The following is a 25,356-nucleotide window of genomic DNA, read 5'->3' as shown; positions in this document are numbered from 1 at the left end:
GTATGATATACACTGATGAAGTACTCAGTACTTCCGCTATGGTCTTTGCAACGGTCACTCTGCTGCTGTGACTATCCACCAGTATCAAACTGCCATAATTATTCTTCCTCTTTCTTGCCATATAGCAGAAGAACTCACTTGAATTAACCTTGGCCTGACCAGTGAATCCCCTCTCATACTGCACCATTTTTTCTTTACCATGCTCATCACCTTCCTAGCCTGCACTTTATACTCCTTATGGATCTGATCACCCTCAACTTCCTTCGTTTTCTTACTTCCTCCATAACATTTTCTTTTCCAACAGCTTTTCATTTCAGTGTTCATCCACTTCACCTTTATTCTATTTACTCACTTTATTCTCCGTATACAGCTATATATTGCTTGTGTGAGATACTACCTTATGAATTCCCATGCACTGTCAACTTCTTTTCTGTCCAGCCCATGTACCCACCATTCAATGTTAGTTGGCTACAGAGATTTCCATAATCAATCACCTTATAATCCCCCATATATCCTTTTTTGGCATTGTCCTTTTCTTGTTATAGCTAAGTGGGAAAAAAAAAAAAAAAACTTTCAACAACTAGTTCTAATCCAGAGTATTTTAATAATAAGGAGCTACACCTTTTCACTATTTGTATATATGAAATATATGACTTTTGCATTAACTTCAACCTTGGCATCTCTTCTGGGTCTGGCTTCCACTGATGAGACCTTAGTAAATGTCAAAACTGGTATGGGTAGTGGCCCTTTCCATAATGCATAGTGTTATACACATCCAAAAAGGACGTGTATGTGTGTACTTTGCATTATGGAATACCAAGGCAATTAATGTGAAGTCATTAGCCTCTATATATGAATAGTCTAATCCCGAAGATACGTCACATGCAAACTTTGTTTGCTTACACTTGGATAAAGGATAAAATAAGAATATAATTTCTTGGCATCTTAATTTAATCTGTAATAGTGAGTTGGTGTATGCAGAATGTATTGCAAATATACTTCAACGTTACTGCAGAAACATTTTATATCATATAATTTGATTCAAGTCTGTAGTTATTATTTTTATAACAAGTACATTCATTGTGAAGAATTTATGGAGACATAAACATGTGTTGGAGTAATTTATTTTACTTATAGTTAGAAAATAATACTTGTTGTTTTGGCTGCTGTATCGAGGTCATCATCAGGAAAACATGTATGACAGGAAACAAAAAGAGTGCATGACACTATGCAAAAGTAAAAGAAATCTAAATGGTTTTACTCTAGCCTGATCTCTGGTTTAAAAAAAAAAAAAAACGATAATAATAAATAAAAAAAATCTACAAATATAAATTAATTTACAAAATAAATTAAAAAATATATATATTTTACAGTAGAACTGCATTAAACACATTTCTACAGTCTTCTTACATTAAGGTTTTCTAGTGTTAGGTTTTGCCACCATGTTCTGGATGCTGTATAGGTTGCAGATAGGTCCTCCAAATTCTTGGAATTACTAATCCATCATTCTTGTTGAGAATCAAGTTAAGATTTCTTTCAAACCAGGTTTTGGTGCAGTGTTGGGACTAGGTGTCTTTCCAGTTGATTCTGTGACATGTTTGAAGTGCATTATTTGACAAGCCTGTTTTACCATAGCAAAGGAATAATGTGACCTTTATGTTCATCTTTTCTTATTGGGATAGTGCATCCTGTTTCCCCTAAGTAGGATAGGTTGCAGGTGCACTGAATTTTGTAAACCCCTAGGTTGGCAAGGTAGGGACAGGGATCTTTGGATCAGCTAAGTATACTTTTTAATGTTTGTTGGAGGTTCGAAATTTGCCTTAATGTTGTATTTTTGTAGTGTTCTATTTTTTCTGATATTCCCTTAATGTACGGTATGGCATTCTTGTAATCTTCTTTTCATGGTATTATTGTGGAGGATCTTGTGGACTTTTTAGTTGTATAGCCATTTTTTTTTTATAAATGATTGGCTAATAATTTCATATTCCTTCTTCAGCACCTGCTCATTGGAGCAAATTGTTAGGATTTATGATTGAGGGTGCTGATGACCCCTAGTTTTTGTGTTGGATGGTTGTATAAATTTTTTTTGTGTGTATTGGCCTGCGTGTGTAGGTTTGCAGTAGACTGCGAATGAAAGACAGCCTGACAGAAGATGTGAGAAGTGTGTCTATAAAAAGTTTCTTGGTTAAATGATGTGTTTGTTTTGTGTATTTAGGTAGGCCATAAATACTGGACACATGGGCATAATGCAGTAATAACTTTTTAATTGTTTCCTCTGGTCACATGATCACTAACTTGATTAACTGTTGTTTTCTTTTTTATGTGTTTTGTAGGATCATAGTTAACCAGTTGGTATGTGGCGTGGTTAGATACCCTGTGATCACGTGGCGAGAGGAAACAATTAAAAAGTTATCACTTCATTATGCCTGCGCTTCCAGAATTTATAGCTTGCCTAAAGTACATAAAACAAACATGCCACTATGATCGATAGATGAACGAATCGACATCCCCAATTATCACTTAGACAAAAATGAAGCAGGTATCCTCAAGGAGTTGGTGGATCATTCTCTTTCCTACATAAAAAAATACACAACACTTCATCAACAAAATTAAAAACATCGCACTCAACAATGATGATCTATTAGTCAGCTTTGACATAACTGCCCTTTTCACCTAATGTCCCAATCAGTGATGCTATTCTTCTCATACAGAGCATATTTCTACTGGATATCATAGCCCTCTTTGCCCATGTACTTTGCCCCAGGGTATTTCTTGTGGCAAAATAATTTCTACCTCCAAAATCAATGTATGGCCATGGGTCCACCACTTTCATCCTCATAGCTAACTTTTACATGGGAGATTTCAAGCAACAGGCTCTAAATTCAACAAGCATAAAGCCAAAAGTTTGGCTCAGATATGTTGATGATATTTTCACCATTTGGTTCCATGGCTGCAAAACATTAAACACCTTCCTAAGTCACCTGAATAAACAACACAAACATATTCAATTTACCATCAAGATTGAAAACAGTAACTGTCTTCCTTTTCTAGACACAATTGTCACATGTGTTCCCTCTCGCTGCCTTTCATTCATGGTCTCCTCAAACTTGACTACAAAGGCTAATACATACACAAAAATTCATACCACTATCCAATACAAAAAGCTCCAATGAGAAGGCACTGAAGAAGGAATATAAAATTATTAGCCAAATGTTTTTAAAATTGGCTACAAAAAAAAGTTCACAATCATTAAAATCAAGAAAAAGATTACAAGAATGCCCTACCATACATTAAGGGAATATCAGAATCAGGGAAAAAAAAAAAGATAGAACACTACATAAATACAACATTAAGGTGACGTTCAACCCTTCTGCAAAATTAAAAAGTATACTCAGCTCATCCAAAGATTTCCCTTGTCTACCTTGCCAACCGAGAGGTTTATAAAATTCAGTGCACCTGAAACCTACGTTACATAGGGGAAACAGGTCACATCATCCCAGTAAAAAAAAAGATGAACACATATACCACATTAAATTCCTCCATTATAGTAAAGTAGGACTTGCCAGATCATGCACTTCAAACACATCACAGAATCAACTGGAAAGGCCAAGTACCTACACTGCACCAAAACCTGGTTTGAAAAAAAAGTCAAGGAAGTTTGAGATGCTGAAACATCATCCAAATCTCAACAAAAATGGAGTGTTAGTAATTCCAAGAATGTATAAAAAAAATATTTTATTTTGATAATTAATTTATTTATATTTGTGCATAATTTATTTATTTATTGTTTTTTTGCTTCTCACCAGAGGTCACGCTATGGTAAAACAATTAACAAAGCATTTAGATTTATTTTACTTTTGTGATGTGTGTCCTGTGAATATGTATGTTTTCCTGATTATGACCTCAATACAGAGATTGAAAAACATCTATTGTTATTTTCATAATTGTAAGTAAAATAATTACTCCAACGCGTGTTTTTGTCTCTATAAATTCTTCACAATGAATGTTGACTGTGTAACCTTGAAAGAAAGAATTATAAGTACATGTTTATAAACTAATATTGTTATGAATTGCTTTTTTTTTTAATGTGCCTCTCACTTACAAAATGGTGTAAACACAGTGCATTAGCCCTGTGAATGGGTTGCCCTATAAAATATTTTTAAGCTTCTTCATGGCTCCAATAAATTGGGCAGTGGTCTCATACCTGGTCATGAAATTCATCTCCCACCTAAAGGCATTCACCAATATCCATGCTCACATCAAGAGATTTAAAACTCAAAGCCTGTTGGTTTGAGAGTGAATGTACTATAGTCTAATATCCAGTCAGCCAATCAGGCCAGCAAAGCATGGTTCCATCGACTGGATGTGTGATGGTGCCATGCTATCTGAGGCTTCAGAGTTATGTTGTTTACACTGAACCAGCTGGATGGAATAAAAATAATGTAATTCTGTAATTCCCAACATGTATGGGGGGGTTCTTGAAAGGTCTAATAACACCTAGAACAAAAAAATGATATTAGAAAACAACTGATATAACCACAAGAAAGAATATACTAATAGCAGAGTTATGAAGGTAACTTATGTTCTTATATCCTCGTATGTTCTTTCTTGTAGTTATATCAGTTGCTTTAATATCATATTTGTTCTAGGCACTTACCAAAACTTTCCAGACCCACCCTCCCTCATAAAATGTTGATAAACATTAATGGTTCTGTTAATGCTTATTAGTGTTCTGGGCATAATATAACTGAAGTTATTAATTTTTCCATGCAATTTATAGATAGATACTACATGTGTCAATTAAATAATATGACAGCATTTATTGAATGACATTTCTAGTCTTGTACAAGAGTTGTCATAATAGTAATCTTCTAAATTTTTTTTTTTAAACATTTGCCAATGAAAGGTTAAAAACCTATACTACAATAGTATTGGAGTGAGCCAAATTTTCTTTTTTTTTTTTTTTAAATAATTTTTTGTAATACTGTTAAGCTTCTAGTTAGCATTGTAGTATGTTATTCTAGACAGAGGACACTTGTTCTGGACAAATTTCCAGAGGTATTAGCACCTTATTTCTCCCCCTCCTGCAATTTATTGCAAAGCAGATAAAACCTTTACCTTTCTTAGCTTTCTTCTTTATTTTTAAACTAGGAACAACTAACCTTATAACCAGCCTTCTATTTAAAATGTTAAGTATAGTTAAACTGCCACGGGCAGAGTTATAAACAGATATGTTAAGAATTAGCCTAATTTTATAATGCAGGATTCAGAAAGACAGAGAACTTCTTTTCATATGTGAATTCCACTTGCGAAAGGTTGTAAATGTATCATGTTCCATTGGCAGGCTAGGTGTGATGATCCCTGAAAGTATACTATGGAGATCAGATATGATTTTTCAAGCCGCTTCAGGCCTACCATAGTATAGTGGTAGTCTTACACTGAGCAGTGAAAATCATTTACTCCTCAACATTTTTATAAAGATTCTAGTTGGAGAGCAGATATGCAATCCACTTAGCCAACCTGGCAGGCATCACTTGAAACATACAATACACTGGATTATTGGTATCAAGGAGTGTTGTGTTTATGTATAATTAAAACAGCAACTTGATTTTTTTTTAATTTAATTTTTGTTTATTTTATTATTATTACTTGACACTTCCAAGGACTCATTGAGGGAGGATGTTCTATAACGCTCCGTCTCCACCACTTAATCCACCAACTACAAGGAACACCACCACTACCACCATCATCATCAACACACAACACCATCTATTGCCCACCACCACTAGTATTTTTTATCTGTAAATTGCATGTCTTCTCGAGGCCGATTTCTCTATATGCAGGATGAAAAACTCGAGTTTCTGGGAGAAAAAATTCTGCTACCTCTTATTTCTTTTTTGCAGGTGTGGACAAGTTATGCACAGTTTGAATTAACTTGTGGTGGGACTTCTCCAGAAGAACGATGTCGGCACATATATGAACGAGCTAATAGGTCATTATCTCAGTCAGGAGAAAAAGAAGAAAGGCTCATGTTATTAGAATCTTGGAAAGATTTTGAGGTAAGTTAATTTAGGTATAATTTATATTTGTGAATTAAATCTAGATTCATCATTAAATACACAGGAACTCTTGGCCCTGAGTATTCAGTATGCTATTGTGTGTGTGTGTGTGTGTGTGTGTGTGTGTGTGTGTGTGTGTGTGTGTGTGTGTGTGTGTGAGAGAGAGAGAGAGAGAGAGAGAGAGTTTATAAGGCAGAAAACTGGAATAAGATATTAACAATCATTTTATTAAAAACACAATGTTTTATCCTAATTACATAGGATTTCTTGAGATATAAACAAGAAAACTAGTAGTACTATGTAATTATAGAAGAGACCAGTATTTTAAAAATATTTCTAGTGTGTTGTATAGTTGTGCTTGTTTACATGTTCATGTGCACATTCTTGGCTAATTATAGTTAAGATGTAATCCGATAAATTGATATTTGGGACACACAATGTGCTCAAGAATACAATGCACAATTTGAAATATTTTAAAAACATCAGTCTTTTGTATAACTATATAGTGGTTGTTACCTCTGTTAATCTTTACTGTTTGCCTACTAGTCTTCATGTCTACAGCAAGTCTACATGCTATATATATATATACTATCTACCAATAATTGTCTGGACACTTTAATTGATACCAGCAGGTGAACCCTAATATTGGGTATGTCTAGCTTTGGAAGAGTTCCATGAAGACGGTACTAAGCTGTCTTCGTGGAACAGTGAAACTGCCTTCATAGTGGTCTACTCCAAACCAGCTGAATGCACCCTAACACCATTACTCCTTCACCACGAAACTTTACTGTGGGTACAACACACTGTGGTAACAAACTTTCACCAGGCTGCTTCCACACCCTGCCATCAGGCTGGAAACAGGTGAATCTTGACTCATTGCTCCAGAATACCATTTTCCATTGGTATTTCCAGTTCACATGCTCTTTGTACCAGGCTGAATGAACTACGTTGTTTGTTGTTGTGATGTTCATCATGTGTGCTTCCCTTCTGTGGAAACCCAGTAAATGGAGTTCTTTTTGTACAGTATTAGTACTCACCATGGTGTTACTAGTGCTCTGTAAATCATTGCAGATGGTCTGTTCCGATTGTAGCTGGTTTTTGCATGCCACCTCTTTTAACACCTCCTGTCCCTGTCACTCATTTTCAGTGGATGCCCTGGGTGTTTTCCTGCACTAGTGATGGCAGAACATCTCCATTTGTTGATCACATTGCCAACTGTTGATTTTGGATGCTCGAGTTGAGTGATAATGGCACATGTGGATATGCCACCAATGAGACAGCCTACGATGACACCTCTCTCGAAGTTCACTGAGTTTGCATTGTGTTGCCATACCACTTGCATTCAACTGCTACAATGAAATACTGCTTCCTACTATCTGTTCACTGGTTTTTATATTATTAACAAACTCAGAATGTTTCATAACTTCAAATAACAGGGGTGTCCTCACAGTTATTGGTAGATAGTGTGTGTGTGTGTGTGTGTGTGTGTGTGTGTGTGTGTGTGTGTGTGTGTGTGTGTGTGTGTGTGTGTGTACACACACTGTATATATGAGCCAAATGCAACAGGATAAGAAAAAAGGAGAATCTGTTCACTTTTTTTTTTTTTTGAACAGTTGACGGTTGCATTATTTGGGGGAAGGCTGTTCCAAAGAACATAAGTTCTTTGGAACAGCCTTCCAAAGAACTTATGACAAAAAACAGCCATTTCATCTTAAGTAGATGAAATGAAAGATGAGGCAGAGAAGTTGGTTTGGCATGTTTCAAGCTGAACTGTAAATGGGTGTTGGTCAGCAGCAGCTCCCATCCATGAAAGTATCTGTAGAACAGGCTTAAAGTGGAAACTAAATGGCTATGGTAGAGAGCAAAGTGGATCTGTGAGAGATGGATCATTAATTGAAACTAAATTGCTCTCTTCTGGATAGCAGTGAGGCAGTCTTAGAGAGAGAGAGAGAATGTTGTCGGAATGGTTGAAATAAGTTTGTACTAGGAAAGGCCAGAAGTATAGACCAGTCCAAGAAGAGCAGTCTGATTGTGTTTGGACATCTGGATCAGACAGGACTGATTTTGGGTGGCGTCGAAGTCTACAAAGATGCCCTTGTCCCATGAAATATAGCTAGGAAATCGGAGTTCAGGGCATTAGTCATGATGGATCGTGAATGTTCTAACAATTGAGCACTACAAGGTTTGTCAAATGAAAAGGAGGAATAGAGTGTGTGTGTGCTGTCATTGGCAATGCTATGAATAGGATTTGAACACGGTAAGAGAAGGTCATTTATATACAAGAGGAAGAGACTGGGTGAAAGTACAGAATCCTGGGGTCCTCCTACATTTGTGGGGAAATCTGAGGAGAGGAAATGATTTGTCATGACATTTAGTCAGCAACTAGTGAGAAAGTTGGCAATCCAGTTGCAGAGGGTGAAATGCAAACCATTGAATGGCAGTTTACTAACTAGGTGCTTGTGTCAAAAACTCAATCAGATGCTTTTAATATGTCAAAAGTGATACTTATTTTTCCATCGTTTGACTTCAGAGGTGGTGGTGAAGGCTTAGAGAGCCAACTGTGGATCAAGAGTGGTAGATCCTCATTGCTGGTAACTGATTAGTTAATAGGCCTCCAGGTGGTGCAGGAGTTGGTTGTTGATGACTTCCACAGTTTCAGAAGTGAGAGCAGTTGGATGGTTGACTTTTATAACCTTATGGGCCTGTTTCCATATGAAGGATATGTGACTTCCATATGAAGTTGCAGTTGAATAGAATAAATTAAAGATGCAATACTGGATAAGTGGAAGTTCTGTGACACAATAGATGGTATATCATCAGGACTGGATGCCTTGATTGTGTTCAGATTATAAAGGATTATTTGAATTTTTTTTTTTTCTGCCAGAAGACTATGAGTGACATGGAATGAGCAATTCTTGGTAAAGTGGGATGTGGAGGAGGGAATACTTTGCTCAGGTTGTCAGTGCAGGCAATTGAAGAAGAGTGATGAGAGTAAGTTGGCCTTGTCTTTAAGTAGGTGACCATGGCAACATCTGGATGTGAGACTGGTGGAAACATGGGTGGACAAAAGCCATGCCTAATTGCTTTGGAGGCATCAGAAGACTCAGCTATCAAGAAATTTTAGTCATGATGAATGGCATATCAAAAGTAAAGCTCCCCATCTAAGAGAGCTGTTCCAGTGAAATAAAAAAAATTAAAAGATAAGTGGAAGCATGAACCTTATTTTCATACACTATTCTTAACATAATCTCCCTACCTTTCAATATATTTTCTCCATCATAGTGAAACTCATCAGGTCATTTTAACAACCTTTTTTTATCGCTCTTGCTTTGTCCTATCATGGATATCCTTGAGATGCATCTTCTTCTTCACTTTAGGAAATAACTAGTAAGTCCAATGGTGCCAATCCAGAGCTGTAAGGGGGATGTTCTGCACCTTCACATCTAATTCCTTTAATAGCTGTGGAAGTGAATGTTCTCATTTGCAGCTTTGTATTGTAGTGTTGCAAATGCAGTGACTGTTTTTTTGCACAACACGACTAATTCATTGGTTCAATTTTTTCAAGGTCTTCACATAGCTTTGCCTTTATTGTTATTGCTTTCACTATACCATTTCAAAAGAACCTTTTGACCTTCCAGGGTAGGACAATGATAGTCCACAGACTAAATTTGCATTTTGATGTCATCATAATGATGGACCCAACTTTTATCCCCTCTTACGAGTCATTGCCTTCTCTTTAGTAAGGCTGAAATAGTTGGCAACAAGCTTCTGCTCTCACTAGTTTCAACTGAATCAGCACCCATTGTGCACACACTTGACTCTAGCTCAGTTTCGTAATAATTTGGTTGACTCGGGTTAATCCAGTGTTCAATTTCAGGGGAATTAATCTCTGACTTCCTTCCTGGTTTTTCTTTGTTAACTGCACAGACACTTACGAAAATCATTAAAAGTGGTTTTGAGCTGATTACTGTGGGATTGTTCATTAATGTCAATTTTGCCATCGCTGGTTCTATGTTTCATATTCTTCCCAACAACAGAGTGCTTATACAGTTGTTTCATCATAAAACTGTTACTGGTAGAGGGATAAAGGAACAAAACAAGACTAGACCTATCAAAGCACTCACTCAAAGTGCTGTGTATATGCAGTTACTTTTAGAACATTCCTCATGGAACAGTTTACATTGATATTTACTTTCTATATTCTTGTAGAAAAAAGGCCAGTGGAAATGACATTTGCATACATAGTGCTAGGCTGCCCGTAGACAGACTATCAGTGTGATTCTAGTCGCTGATTAGAGGAACTTTTTCTAAGCCTTTCTCAAGAAAATCAGCCATAGAATCCATGTTGTTTTAGACAATAATATACACTGCTTGGAAAGAAGTCAAAGGATATCCCCCCATGGATAGGGTGCATCATGTTTGTAGCTAATATAAATTGGAGGAATATGATGCTCTCAAGTCAGTACAAGTGAAATGGCTATGAGAAGGGAACTGATAGAGTTTGAAAGGGACTTCATGATAGGATGCCGTGTTGCAGGCCTATCTGTTGGGCAAATTGTTGACAAATTGGGCCATCCCAGGTAAACAAGCAGTGACACCATACCGAGATGGAAGTGCAGGAAATAATCAACTGCAATTGCTACCCACAGTGGACGACCCCCACCACACTCTCTGAATGTGACGGTAGGGTGTCACAAAGGATAATATGTAAAAATCACCATTTTTCAGCTGACATGTTGAATGCGGAGTTCTGCACATCGACTGGAACATGAATCTGCACAAAAAAAACATTCAGAACTGAGGCTGACAGTATGGGTTTTCATTATATGACCGCTATATGCAGGCTCCACATTATTCGAACCAACATGCAGCATTGTCTCCAGTGTTGCAAAGAGTGTGTAGAGTATGACATGGAAGCTTGGAAAACTGTGATGGAGGGACAAATCATGCTACACCTCCTGAGCAGATGGATTGGTGTGGTGGATGCCCAATGACCATATCTTGCCAGTGTTTAACCCCAACTATGAAATTTAGAGGTGGCAGTGTGATGGTATGCTCCTGTTTTTCTTGATTTGGCCTTGGACCTCTGTGGTGCCACAAACATTAAACTTCAAGAGGTATATGAACATTCTAGACAGTTCTGTGGAACTGACCATTGTCTCTTTCAGCAAGACAGTGCACCATGTCATATGCAGTTGCAACAGCGTGGTTTGTGGACATGAACGTCACCACACTTGACGTGCCTCCACAGAGCCCTGATCTCAACTCTATTGAACATCGGTGGGATGAACTGGAGTAGGGCGAGGCAAGGAACGTCTGCCCCACAACACTCCAGGACCTCATTACATTCTTACAGGTAGAATAGTCCAAAATTCCCATAGATCATTATCGTACGCCTGTTGAAGTATACCCCATAGGATTGCTGCAGTCATCACAGAAAAAGAGGTCTTACATTTTATTAAGTTGGGCACCATGACTGTTTGTTCCTTGCACTGTGATTTTTGTTGACTTCTTTCCAAACAGTGTATTATGTTAGGGGCCATGATATGATGGTACATGTCTGCCATTCTCTCTCTCTCTGCACTGAATGCTGTTTAATATAATTGATAGTTTGGGCCAACTATCTCTGATCGAGTATGGGTGGAGATTGATTGCCCCCTCAGTTTTCAAAAGTTCCAGCTAAAATTACTCGCTTTTTGGGGTATGAAAGATGTTAGCAGTCTTATTTATTATTCATGCTGGGGGCTTCCCATTGCTACCTTTGCACATTGCTTAGCTTTCCTACATTTTTGTGTGTATTCCCTGAAGGCATCTGCAATCCTACTTGCCAATAACTTTCAATATGCTTGCTTCTTTTCTAGACTGCCTCTTAAACTTCTTGAGTCCACCATGAAAATGGAATTTTTCTTCTTTACTGCTTCTTTACCTTCCTTATGGACTGCTTCTTTAACTTCCTGTGCGGCTTGGAATTTTTGCAGCTAACAACCTCACTTCATGCTTCTCTGGCCAAACCAATCAATATTTTCTTCAGATCTTGCCAAGTCTGTAAGGTTTCTTTCATGTTTTCAACCTTTTTCAATTTCCCCCCATAAGATGTGTGTATTTGAGTCCACAGTTGATATCTCAGAGTTGTTTGATTCTTTTGAAAAGTTTTAGCACATTTCCTCCACCTTTTTATCTTGCTCAGCATTAGGTGGTCATCATGACTTTTGAAATTCTGTGATCACTCTGAAAAGATTACTGCCAAGTATAACATAATCAGGCTTTTCTTTTGTGTGTATTCTCTTAATATGAATTTATGAACGTTATGTTGGAAAACAGTAATGACTAGTTTATTTCCTAAGCAGAAATCAAGCAAGTACTTCTTGTTATTGTTAGCTCTCCTTCCCCCCCCCCTTTCACCCCTTCAAAACATTTCTATATCATGTATTCATTTTGAGTTTTGTTATTTAGATCAACAAGAATGCTTATTTTATTATTCTTTTTTTTGAGTTATCATTTCATCTCCAATGAAATTTGTCTTTTTCTTCTCTACATGAACCTCCCATTGGACCATAGACAGACGTTTCATTGTCTGATTGTCTTATTTCAAAATTCAAAATTTGCCTGTATCACTCTACTTGAAATTTGCTTCATTTTTAAAAATTTATTTTCATGTTTATTATTGTTGAATATCATACTAGTCTCTACTTGATCATTAGTGCCTGAATCAAATATATGGGCTTTTAATTTGAAGAATCGCAACCAGTTTTGGTCTTCTTAGTAATGCTATTTATGTCAACATATCTCCAATTTCTGTGTCAGCTCTTTCATCAATGCTTCATATGTTGATGGTGTCAATCTTCAGTTCTGTTAGAAATGAGATTTATTCAGTAACTGGCTTTTTACTATTCACTCTTATTTCCTGACAAAAACAGTAATGACCTTATATAACCATACTATCTTCACAGAAAATTGTGCCTAAGTAGCTGAAATGTTTTACTTGTTCTGTAGTTTCTCCATTCATGATGCAGTTGATATTTTCAATGTTTTTGCCTATTTTCATTGTTTTTGTCTTTTCATTGCTGACCTTCATACCATATCTATTACGTGTAGACATGATATCTGATTTTATTTTGCCATTACAGTGAATATATAATTTCAGCCAACATAGAATGAAGTTTGGTTTTCTAATGACATATTGCCAGCCTCTTTGTTCATTTGGCATCCAAGTTGACACATTACAGGATGAACCATAGGAATGTAGGGATTCGGCATTGGGACAGAAGTCTGTTTTCTATTGTTATGTCGTTGATTTTCTATAAATTTACTACTATTATCTTTCCTGTGCCAACTAAGAATAAATCTCTAAACTATCTCTCTGGGACCTGTGTTTCCTTTTTCAAGCTCTGACGATATTTGTTTGTTTTAGCTGCACCAGTCATAGCTTTAGGACAGAAAATTCTTGTTCAAAGAAACCTTCCCGGAGGTCAAGTGTTACCTAACCTTATTAAAAGAATTAAGTAGCTTAAAGTAATCTTAGCATACAGTCGTGGCCTAAATGCTCTTAACTTCCTTTATATTCCCCTTATGCATAGGTCTGTGATTTTATGAGTGGTAAAATCAGTCTCATGCTTAGATAAAACTCAGGCTTACATAGAAAAACATGTTTATTAAGTGGTCAAAGAGATTACAATTAAGTTAACATGTCAAAGGCTAATCACATTTTTATCAATACTAAATCACTAGTTAAGCAAGTAAGAAATGTTCAAATTGACAAGTATGCTATTCACATTCCATGGATAAATTAAATCCACACATAGCACAAAACATAAGTCAACTTCTAAACTAAATTTTCTATCATTTTACTCCTTCACATTAGATTAGGAACCACACAAACATAAGTTCTCGGACTACCAGTCCAATACAGTCAATAAATCATTGCACATGGTCACTATAAAGTTCTCCTTCCTCCTAGTCAAAATTCTTGTCCCTTCTTTCATCTAAAACTAATTATTACATAAGTAAAAGAAAAGATTTTAGTACTTTACCACCTTGACGTGATGATATCGTGATTCTTCCGTCCATCCTTTGTTTGGAGATATCTTTCTGCTACGGTAAGTTGCTGCCACGCGGAAGTCACAAATTGGACATTTTTCTTTGCTTAACACACACTCGTCTCATGGTTTGCTGATGTTAGCTCAACTGCCATCAAGGGGAATCCTTTTTTTATCTCACATCGCTAAAACCTTTACCGATGGCCCGAATTGGAAAACTGCCGTCATCTCACGTATAGCCTTGTCCGACTCTTGTCAGTCAGAAACGGGGAATGGTTCCAGCTCGTCGTTGTCAAGCTTCCTTCCAATCATCAGCATCGCTGGTCAATGCGAGAACACAAGAGAGAGCTTCAAACATGCCTGAACTCGCTGTTATCCTCCTTCATAGCACCCCCTTTCTGCCTTCGAATCTTATTCAAGGTTCCTCCCTATTCGCTCTTGCGAAGTGGCATCACATTTCTGCTCCTTGAGGAGCTCTCTTTTCGTGGAACACGAATTTCGTTCGCTTTCCATGAACGTCTCTGCTTCGGGGTTTACGTCATCGGCGGAGGTCAGCAAGCAACCTTTGGACTTTTGTTAGCACTTAGATACACATTCTTGTATACAGCATAATTTAACATTAAAGCTTTAGACAATACATTTATGTTTAAGTATGCAATTTTTCTAATTTTGTGACATGTTCTCTCATATAATATTCTTACTTTGCCAACAGTACAAGTATTTTCATACTTAGTATTGTGCTTTAGTTAAATCTTGAATGAATGATTCTTTTCTTAAAAGAGTCCTCATTCAAGATCTAACACTATATATATGTCTGATAATGTTGACGTTCTTGGAGTATGGCATTTATGTCAGTGTTATTACAATCAGGTTTCCATCCAGTTTTTGGATTTTTATCAAGTAATTATTGAACACTGATCATCATCATCAAATTCCTGACATGTACCCTCAAGGGGATGTACAGGATATTATGATAGTACTATATGAAAAACTTACATCGTTACTAATTTCCTATCAACAATTTTTCTCCAAATCAATCAGTTATCTGTCAAGACTCAACATTATTAGATCTTATATTTCTGTGTTCTAAGGCACGTTTACTGTATTGATCCACCTATATCTTGGTCTTCCTCTGGTTCTTTTTTCTGCCAGCCTGACAGAGAACACTTGTTTTGCTAATCTTTTTTCTCCCATTCTGTTTAAGTGACCATACCACCTGAGATTAGCTCTGGTAACACATTCTTGGATGCTAACAGTGTCGAGTTCTTTCCTAATATTTTCATTTATTTATAATTCGATATTGCCATTGATGCCATCTGTTCACGTCCCTAATCTTTCGCAGGACTCTCATATCTGTGGTCTCTAGTCGTTGGTCAAGTGTTTTATTTCTAACCCAGCTCTCAGATCCATAAATCAAAATTGGGGTTTGAACACTGTCTTGTATACAGCTAATTTAGTGTTTTGACTAATTTCCCTCTTATTCCATATAAATTTATTCAGTGGACTTCATACCAGCTTTGTTGATTCTGTTGTCTATTTCCATATTTAATTTACCATATTCACAAAAAATTGTGCCTAAGTAGCTGAAATGTTTTACTTGTTCTATAGTTTCTCCATTCATGATGCAGTTGATATTTTCAATGTTTCTGCCTATTTTCATTGTTTTTGTCTTTTCATTGCTGACCTTCGTACTATATCTATTGCAACAGTTATTCAATTTAGTCAGGGAATCTTGCAGACTTGTGCTGGATTTAATTAAAAGTGTAACATCATCTGCATAAAGTACAGAGTTGAGATTAACATCTCCAATTTTGATATCAGGTTTAATACCACTTTCCTTGATAATGTTATCCATGTAGATAATGAATAATAGAGGGGATGATGTACACCCTTGTCTGACACCAGATTTAATATCAAACCATCTTCCTGTACTTCCTTCAATTCTAACTGCTCACTTACAACTCAAATGAAGATTAAGTATTGCTTGATATAATGCCCCATTGATAGTACATAACTGTAGCATTTTGAATAGCTTTTATTTTGGCATCTTGTCTTATGTCTTTTCTAGATCTACAAAACTTAAATACACATCTTTGTTATATTCCCACAATTTCTTAAGTCTTTGTCGTAAAATGAAAATCTGGTCCTGACAGCCTCTATTTGGCCTGAATCCAGCTTTCACCAAGCTTCCCTTCCACAATCCTTCTCAACCATTGCTCAAGTATACTTGTATAAATCTTACCAGGAACACTCAGTAGGAATACCTCTATAATTCTCACATTCAGTTTTATTTCCCTTTTTGTATGATGTGTGACAATTTAATTCTCGTAATTCACCTGTAAAAAACCTGCGTTCAGAATTATACATTAGTGGCTACTGTCACCTTCAAAGTAGTCCCCATGTACATTTATACACTGGTTTAGATGGTATTCCCATTTTTGGAAACAGGCCTGGAACTCTTTTTCTGGAATACTCTTGAGTTCCTTTATCACATTATGTTGGATATCAGCGATGTCAGAAAATCTTCGTCCTTTTAGCGCACTCGTTAATTTTTGAAACAGCGAGAAATCACTGGGAGCTAAGTCTGGTGAATAAGCAAGATGACAGTGCAATGAGGCACTATGGCTTGGCACATTGTCATGACGGATGATCCACTTGTCAGGCTACAAGTCAGATCTTTTTCTCCAAACAGAATCTCGTAATCTTTCAGCACCTCTAAATAGCATTGTTAGTTGACTGTTTGGCCCTGTTCAATGAACACATAGTTGCCTATCTCGTTGTGATCAAAGAAACACACAAGCATGGTCTTGAACTGTGAATTCGACATATCATGCTTTTTTCGGACGTGCGAACTCAGGGGATTTTCCATTACATTCTCTGGCATTTTGTTTCAGGATCATACTGGAAGCACCAGCTTTTGCCACCTGTAATTACTCTTGGAAACGTGCTTATTTGCAGAAAGATCAGTCGCAACTTGAAGCCACTGCTTCTGTTCATTCAAGATCCGAGGCACAAGTTTCGCAAAAATCTTTTGCACACTGAATTTTTCAGTTAAATTACCCTGACTGTTTCTCAATTCATTTGCAATTCATCAGTCCTTAATTGCACACTTAATTGTCTGTGTGATCGTACCAAATCTTGCACTTCGTTCACGTTTGCGTCCATCGTGTTTGTTTTTTGCTGCCCACTTCTGGGATCGTCGTTCACATTTTCTCACCCATTTTTGAATCTCTTATGCTACTCAAAAGATGCATGACTTTTTCAGAGCATCTGAAAAATATGCCATATGCCACTTTCAACAGCCCCAATGTTTCCGTAGCAGTTTTGGCAATTTTCACACAAAATTTGATGTTAATATGCTGCTCCAAATTTTCATCACACAAATTTTTATGCCAAAGTTTATGTGCAGATCTCTATTGTTTTTGCAATAGCCAACTAGCAAATGGCTCTATCGGCTTGAGGTTTACTCATGCATTAGTTAAAACATGCACAAAGACGATTACTCACTTGACCCCACCAAATCACCACACAGTTGACATGGATCTTCCAGGAATTAAATTGTCACACCTTGTATATGGATACTACGAGAGCTCAACTCCAATCATCTGGACTTTGTTCCTCTTTCCAGGCCTTCTGAACTATACAATGCAGTCACTGGAAGCTTTCATACCTTCATACTTGAGCATTTCTGGTCAAATATCATCTACTCCTGCTGCCTTTTTACATTTCAGGGTTTTGATGGCTCTTTCTTCTTAAAGTATGGATATGTATTCCTGATTGCATGCCTGTTGAGTGTTTTTTTACCACTGTGCTGTCACTGCTTGTTTCATTTAGCAACTTTTCAAAATAATTACTCCATACTTCAAGAATATCTTTTCCTCCAGTTTTCATGTCACTTTTATCATCTCTAATTTCTTTTACAGCACTCTTTCCTCCATTTCTGTGCATTTTCAACAGCCTCCAAAATATCTTGTCACCATCCTGTTATTTTCTATGTTCTTGCCAAAGTCTTTCAGGACTTTTGTTTAGCTAGTTTTACAGTGTTTAACTTTCTTACATTTGTCTCTGTATTCTCTAAGAGCACAAGCTGATGTATTTGACAGGAACTTTTGATATGCTTTCTTCTTATCCTTCACTATCTCTTTAACTTCCTGTGTCTGCCATGGAGTTTCTGATTTTTCTATCTTTGCAGAGAACCTCACTACCTACCTCTCTGGCTGAATCAATGTTTTCTTCAGGGCTTGCCAATGAATCTCCAAGGCTTGATTCCTGTTCTCAAACTCTTTCATTTTCTTTTCAATAATCTTTCTGTATTTTAGTCTACAGTTCACATCTGAGAGCTACTCAACTTTTATTCTCTTTAAAACTTTCTTACATGTTATTCTTTTCAATATGAAATTCAATTTTATCCTGCTGAAGACTAAATGGTGATCACTTCCAATTTCAAATCCTCTGTACACTCTAGTGTCATGTGCCAGTGAGAAAATGTCACTACGACAATAACATAGTCAATTTAGTGTTGATTAATATAGCTACTCCTATACTGTTATTGCTTGAATATAACATTTTGTATTTATTGCTTAGAAAGATTTCATCAGTTTTTGTCTTTTTTGTTTCAGTCATCCCTATTATGTCAATCTGGTACTTATCCATTTCTTCTGCTAGTTCGATTTCTTTGTGATTCAGGCTTCTTATGATGACCTTGATATGAATGTTTATGCTCCAGATGATGACCTTGATATGAAGGTCGAAATGTCGAGTGTTCATTTTGGTTTATATTAAACTAAAGTTTGCTCTAACACAGTAGTTGTCTCCATAGTTTTTATAATGTATTCTGATCACCATGTAAGCATGAAAGAAAGGATAGCTACTCCTTCTTTTCCCTGATTGTTATTGCCTGAATATAACATTTAGAATCAAAGAATCAAGCATTCTTTTCATCCATTGCCACTTTAAGAATCTAACAAATGAAAGATCAAACTCCAACTCCGCATCTACAAAGAAGAAGAACAAACCCAACATCAGAAGGATTGAAGATAGGAACTATTAATGTAAGGAGTATTAATGGAAAGAAAATCAAACTTGCAGATGTAGAAAAGTTCCATTTTGGACATAATTGACATTACCGAGACAGAAGACAAAAAATAGACGTCTTGTTAAATAACAAGAATAGGATGTTATATTTGGACAACAATGATTAAGAAAAGGAAGGAGTAGTGATAGCATTCAATACCAAACATGAAGATAAACTTGATTTGAAGGTAATTTCAAGTAGAGTTATTTATGTGTACAATCTTCAAAATGGGGAAATGGATAATTAAATATATCGTATTTATGGTCCCACAGAAGGTTCTCTTAAGGAAGAAGTGAAGGAATTTTTGAGTCACAAGAGGAAGCTGCTGACAAAGAAGGAAAAAGTGGTCCTTATTGGGAATTTAAACAGTAGAGCAGAAAATGAATCTCACCAAGCATATAGAAATATTTTGTAAAAACAGCAAGGCTATTAATAATGGTATCTGCTGGATTTCTGCCCAGGATATGGATTAGCCATTATTAAACTATGTTCCAACATAAAGATGCATGCAAAAGTTCACATGTTGAGAAGACACAAGAAATAAGAAAAGCCTAATTGCCTGTGGTATTGTTGATAGTGATATCTTTGTGTTGGTTTAGGATATAAGAGTATACAGAGGATTTGAAATTGTATGTGACCATCATTTAGTTTTAAGCAGGATGAAAACGAATATCACATTGAAAAGAACAGTATGTAAGAAAGATTTTAAAAGAATTAAAGATGAGCAGGTTTTACAGGTAAACTGCAGGCTCAATTATACAAACATTGTTCAGGAAAAAATGAAACAATTCAAAAATAAGAACTAAATCTTGGAGTCTCGGTGGCAAATTCTGAAGGAAACATTGATTCTGCAAGGATAGAAAAATAATCCCTTTGTTATTCATTTTGTAAAAACAGCAAGGCTAATAATAATGGTATCTGCTGGATTTCTGCCCAGGATATGGATTAGCCATTATTAAATCCCCATGAAGGAAAGTGGTATTAAATCTGATGTCAAAATTGCAGATGTTAATCTCAGCTCTTTCCTTTATGCAGATGATGTTATACTTCTAAATAAATCCACTATGAGTCTGCAAGATTCCCTGACTAAATTGAATAACTGTTCTAATAGATGTCATATGAAGGTCAGCAATAACAAGACAAAGACAATGAAAATAGGCAGAAGCATTGAAAATATCAACTGCATTGTGAATGAAGAACCTATAGAACGAGTAAAACATTTCGGCTACTTAGGCATGAGTTTTAATAAAGATTGTAAATTAAATATGGAAATAGACAACAGAATCAACAAAGCTGCATGGTAGGAAGTCAACTGAATAAATTGATATGGAATAAGAGAGAAATTAGTCAAAACACTAAATTAGCTTTATACAAGACAGTGTTCAAACCAATTTTAACTACGGATCTGAGAGCTAGGTTAGAAATAAAACACTTGACCAAAGATTAGAGACCGCAGATATGAGAGTCTTGAGAAAGATTAGGGGTGTGAACAGATGGTATCAGTGGCAATATCATGTTAAAAACGAGGATATTAGGAAAGAACTTAATATTGTTAGCATCCAGGAATGTGTTAGCAGAGCTAATCTCAGGTGGTATGGTCACTTAAACAGAATGGGAGAGGAAAGATTAGCAAAACAAGGGTTCTCTGCCAGGTTGGCAGGAAAAAGACCCAGAGAAAGACCAAGATATAGGTGTATTGATACAGTAAAAAAAGTACCTTAGAAGATAGAAATATAAGATCTGATAATGTTGCAGTCTTGACAGATAACTGATTATTTGAAGGAAAATTGCAGATAGGAAGTCAGTAAATGTGTAAATTTTTCATGTAGTACTATCATATCCTGCACCTCCTTCTTGAGGGTAAATATCAGAAATTTGATGATGATGATGCAATAAACTGAAATCCCCATTCATTTGCCCATCTTTTCAGATTGTTCAAACTTCTTTAAAAGCCAAAACATTAGCACTATTATTGGTAATCCTACCAAGTTTCACACTGTCTGCAAATAACTGAATATTTCCCTGCAACCCAGTGACAATATCATTGACATAGAGGTTAAAAAGCTGAGGTCCCAATTCTGATTCCTTTGAAACCTCACCTGTGACTTTCCTTTTCCTTGACACAGCTCTTTTATACACAACCTGCTGATATCTGTCTGACAGCCAATTTCCAATCTACTTCACTAATCTGATATTTAACCCCATGTGTTGGAACTAAAATATCAAGTTATCATGTAACACATTAGCCTTTCTACTTATTTATTTTTGATCTTAACATATGATGAGAATCTCCCAAACTTTTGAGAGAGAGAGAGAGGACAGTCATTCAGGTTCAGCTGTTGTAAGAGGGCTCCATAACTTTCTTTGAAAAGCCTTTCATATTTAGAACCCAATTTCTGTGGAGAAGATGTGCTTCATTCTACAGGATACTGTGTTTAGTGTCAGTATTACTATGTGCCAGACCAGACTTTTGAGGTTTCTCACATTCAATGTAGTATTGATGTTCATTAATTATTTTTTCCACAGAATGGCGCATCTGCCCAAAGTATGTCAAATAATATTTACAAGGGATCTGGTAAATACTAGCTAAAGGTTGAGGTTACAGTTTTTTGTAGATGGTATCAGATGAGAAATTTTGTTGATAGAAAAATATGTGGGAGTAAGGTGAAACGTCTTTAAAATTCTACCAATAGGTTCAGAGTTATCAGGAAATATAAGGGATTGGAACCTTGCAGTCTGTTGAAGAATTCTTAGGTTTTGGAACATAGGAGTCATTTATTTGTTGGATTTGATGAAGGTTTAATTCCATTAAAATTTTGATAGTGAGAAGTTCTTGGTGTAAGCTTGAGAGAGTGGACCACACATTATGTGCTGTATTAATTAATGACTTCATAACACCAAATTTTTGGGTGGTGTGATGAGCAGACTTTTGATGAATGTATCTGCATGTAAAGGTAGGTTTCTGATAAACACTGATTAATAAAGTATCGGAGGCTATGCGAGTAAGAAGGATGTCCAGAATGGTAGACTACCAGCATTTTCTTTTTCCATGGTGAATTGAATGTGTAGGTGAAGGCTATTAATTCAATGTAGAAAGCTGGTAAATTCATTTTCAGAATGAGGTCACACAGCAAAAACATCATTGAAATAATGAAACCAAAGAGAGGGTTTGAGATGAATGGATGAGAACAAGTATCTTTCAGATAGTTCAGAAAATAGTTTATCAAAGGTGGAGACAGAGTGCTGCTCATGGTTGTGCATTCAATCTGTTTATAGATTTTGTTTTACCAGCTGAAATATCATGATTGTATTACAAATTCAAAATTTTTCAAATCAGAAGGGAAATATTATTTATTTTTAATATTAATTTCTAGAATGTGGCAACAATTTTTAATCGGTAAACTGATCGTTTGTATATATTCTTGTTATATGATTTATTTGCTATTTCTACACTGATGTATATTATTTTCAGTCAAAATATGTGTGATTTCATTAAAGTTTTTTTACTGTGGTTATTCTTGGAATTTTGTCGGTTTATTTGTGAACTGTGTTCATTATATAGAAAATCACAAATGCAATTCTGATTTCAAGGTGTGTGTGTATATATATATATATATATGTCTTTATTTGTTTTACATAAATCAGTTGGTTTTTGTGCCTTCCAGATTGACTGCATTATGAACAGGTGTGACCACATATTTGTTGAATATTTGAAATAGGTTGTTATGACGCTGGATTCAGTTGGATACTGTGTTTAGCACTACACAGTATCCAACTGAATCCAGCGAAAAAGTTTAAAAATTAAACTTTTTCTTTCTTGTATGCAGTATAGTGTCTGTGGGAGGGACTTTTTTTTTTTTTTTTATTATGCAGGATCATTTTCACCCCATTGTCTCTAATTACAGTAATTGTCGCTAAATATAGTACATTGTCTCTGTATTGTATTTAGTGATACAATAAATTGTTAAAAATATTCAACATACTTGTTGAATATTTGAAATAGGTTGTTAGACACTGGATTCAGTTGGATACTGTGTTTAGCACTAAAACTAAACTTTGTTTTTCTTTCTTGTATGCAGTATAGTGTCTATGGGAGGGGGGATGTTTTTTTTTTTTTTTATTATGCAGAATCATTTTCATTCGACTGTCTCTAATTACAGTAATTGTTGCTAAATATAGTACATAGACTCTAATTGTCTCTGTATTGTATTTAGTGATACAATAAAGCTTTGTTTTTCTGGCATCTGCAGAATGGCGTCAGTTGGGAAGAGGATGTTTTTCACTCTGCAAAGACATTTTTATTTGTCTTCGAAAGAATAGGCATAGCGAACAAAAATCCAATTATTTCTGCGAATAAAAATGAATCCTTCTATGTTTCTGGTGATCTCCAACAAAGTATTAGCATAGACATGACACCATTTACAGCTTGTAAAATAGTATAATATATATAATATAATATATAAATATATATAAATAATATTAAAAAAAAAAAATCAGCTAATGCCTTTTATTCCCTTATAGGGAGTAGGCGAGGCCTTTTAACCCTATCTAGCTTTTGGAGACTGAGTGGGCAGTTCAATCTCCACCGGTAGCCAATCAGAGATAGCTGGCCCATGTCTATCACTAATTATAGCAGCCACCGATGAAGAGGCTGGCAAACAAGTGCTGCCATCTCTTGGTACCTAATCATAACAAGATATGTTACTGTCTGACATAATGTGGGTACTACGGTCGATTTTCTTGAGTTTACGGGATGAAAAACCCGTTTGCCCGTGCCAGAGATCGACAAACTCGGGAATCGGTCGAAGAAAGGCTTAGAAAAAGTTCCTCCAGTCGGAGACTAGACTTGAACTTAAGTCTGACTTCAAGCGACCAAGCACAGATGATGCAAGCGCCACTTCCACTGAGCTACACAGGCCTCTATAAATAATATATAATAAGAATAGCCAGCCTGGATGGCTAGTGTATCCGCTCTCCAGCAAAAAGGCTGCAGGTTGGAATCCCACCATGGTCGTGGATGTTTGTGATTGTCTGTGAAAGTGGTGGTGGGCAGTTGTTGGTGTATTGAGTGAGTGGTGGAGACAGAGTTGTAGAGTAGATGTCCTCCCTCAATGAGTCTTTGGACTCCCTGGAGGTGTCACATAATAATAATATAATAATCATGATTTTTTAAAATAAAACATCTTCATACAAACAAAAATTATTATTCACACACACACACACACACATATATATACAGGGGGAGTCCTCGAGTTATGTCAGAGATCTGTTCCTATGGACCGACATAAGGTGATTTTCGATGCAAGTCGGAATTACCATAGCCTAAGTTACTTACCTAACCTAAAACACCCTAAAGTCATATGTATATATCAAGAAACAGAACTAGGCCATAGGAAAATAAAAGGGAGAACATAATTACAGTATAGTACAGAAAAATGACAAAAATGAAACTGTCGAGTGCTTTATTACATTTTTACAGACACACAAAGATCTGTCTCACTGGATAACTTTTTTTTAAATTTTTGATTCCATTTCTATTTTATACCCACAAGAAATTATTACACAACACTACACAGAGACGGAATAATAGTCCACACTGCGAATAAAAAAACAAACATAAAAATGAGAACAATCCCCAAAATGACAAATGAGAAAAAAAAAAATGAAAACAAATCTTTATCTTTTATCCTATGGTTGAAGAGATAGTTGAGGTACCAGCACCTGCTGCAGGCCTCTCTACCTTCGTGAAAAAACGTTCCATGCTAGTCTGGAATGATACCATCCTCTTCTCCTCATACATCTCCCTATAACACCGCAGGCAATCCATAACCCCTTGGAAGACCTTTGTGTATCTAGCAGTGTTTGGATCCTCAACCTTAAACTTGGCCAGCCCATCCTCAATGAGGGCAAAACTCATTGGTGTTTTGCCCTCATTGAGGTGAATCTCCTTGGTTCAGGGGTTGGAACCATTTCCTCCTCCTCAATCAGCTGCTTCTCTAACTGAATGAGGTCTTCTGCTGACAACTCCTCCCCATGAGATGCCAGAAGCTCTGTGACATCTTTGGCCTCCACTTCCAAATTCATCTGCTTCCCCAGGGCAACAACCTTCTCTGTGACAGCCTCAACTGTCTCCTCATAGCCATGGAAATCATTCACAAACTGGGGACACAGTTTTTTCCACACACCA

General features: G+C 36.2%; 1 protein-coding gene across 1 annotated transcript in view; it reads left to right on the top strand.

Moving 5' to 3' along the window:
- crn (pre-mRNA splicing factor crn) overlaps positions 1-25,356 on the top strand; it is a 300,399-nt gene that overhangs the window by 262,799 nt on the left and 12,244 nt on the right. Inside the window, exon 13 of the mRNA XM_090398753.1 lies at positions 5,904-6,059. Within this exon, the coding sequence (XP_090254879.1) occupies positions 5,904-6,059 (156 nt within the window). The remainder of the gene's footprint in view (positions 1-5,903; positions 6,060-25,356) is intronic.

The sequence above is a fragment of the Typopeltis vanoorti genome, chromosome 10 (assembly GCF_054136105.1).
Source record: "Typopeltis vanoorti isolate ZY-2024b chromosome 10, IOZ_Tvanoo_1.0, whole genome shotgun sequence".
NCBI classification, from domain to species: Eukaryota; Metazoa; Arthropoda; class Arachnida; order Uropygi; family Thelyphonidae; genus Typopeltis; species Typopeltis vanoorti.
Note: the sequence above shows the minus strand (reverse complement) of the source record. Positions and strands in the feature narration are given on the sequence as shown.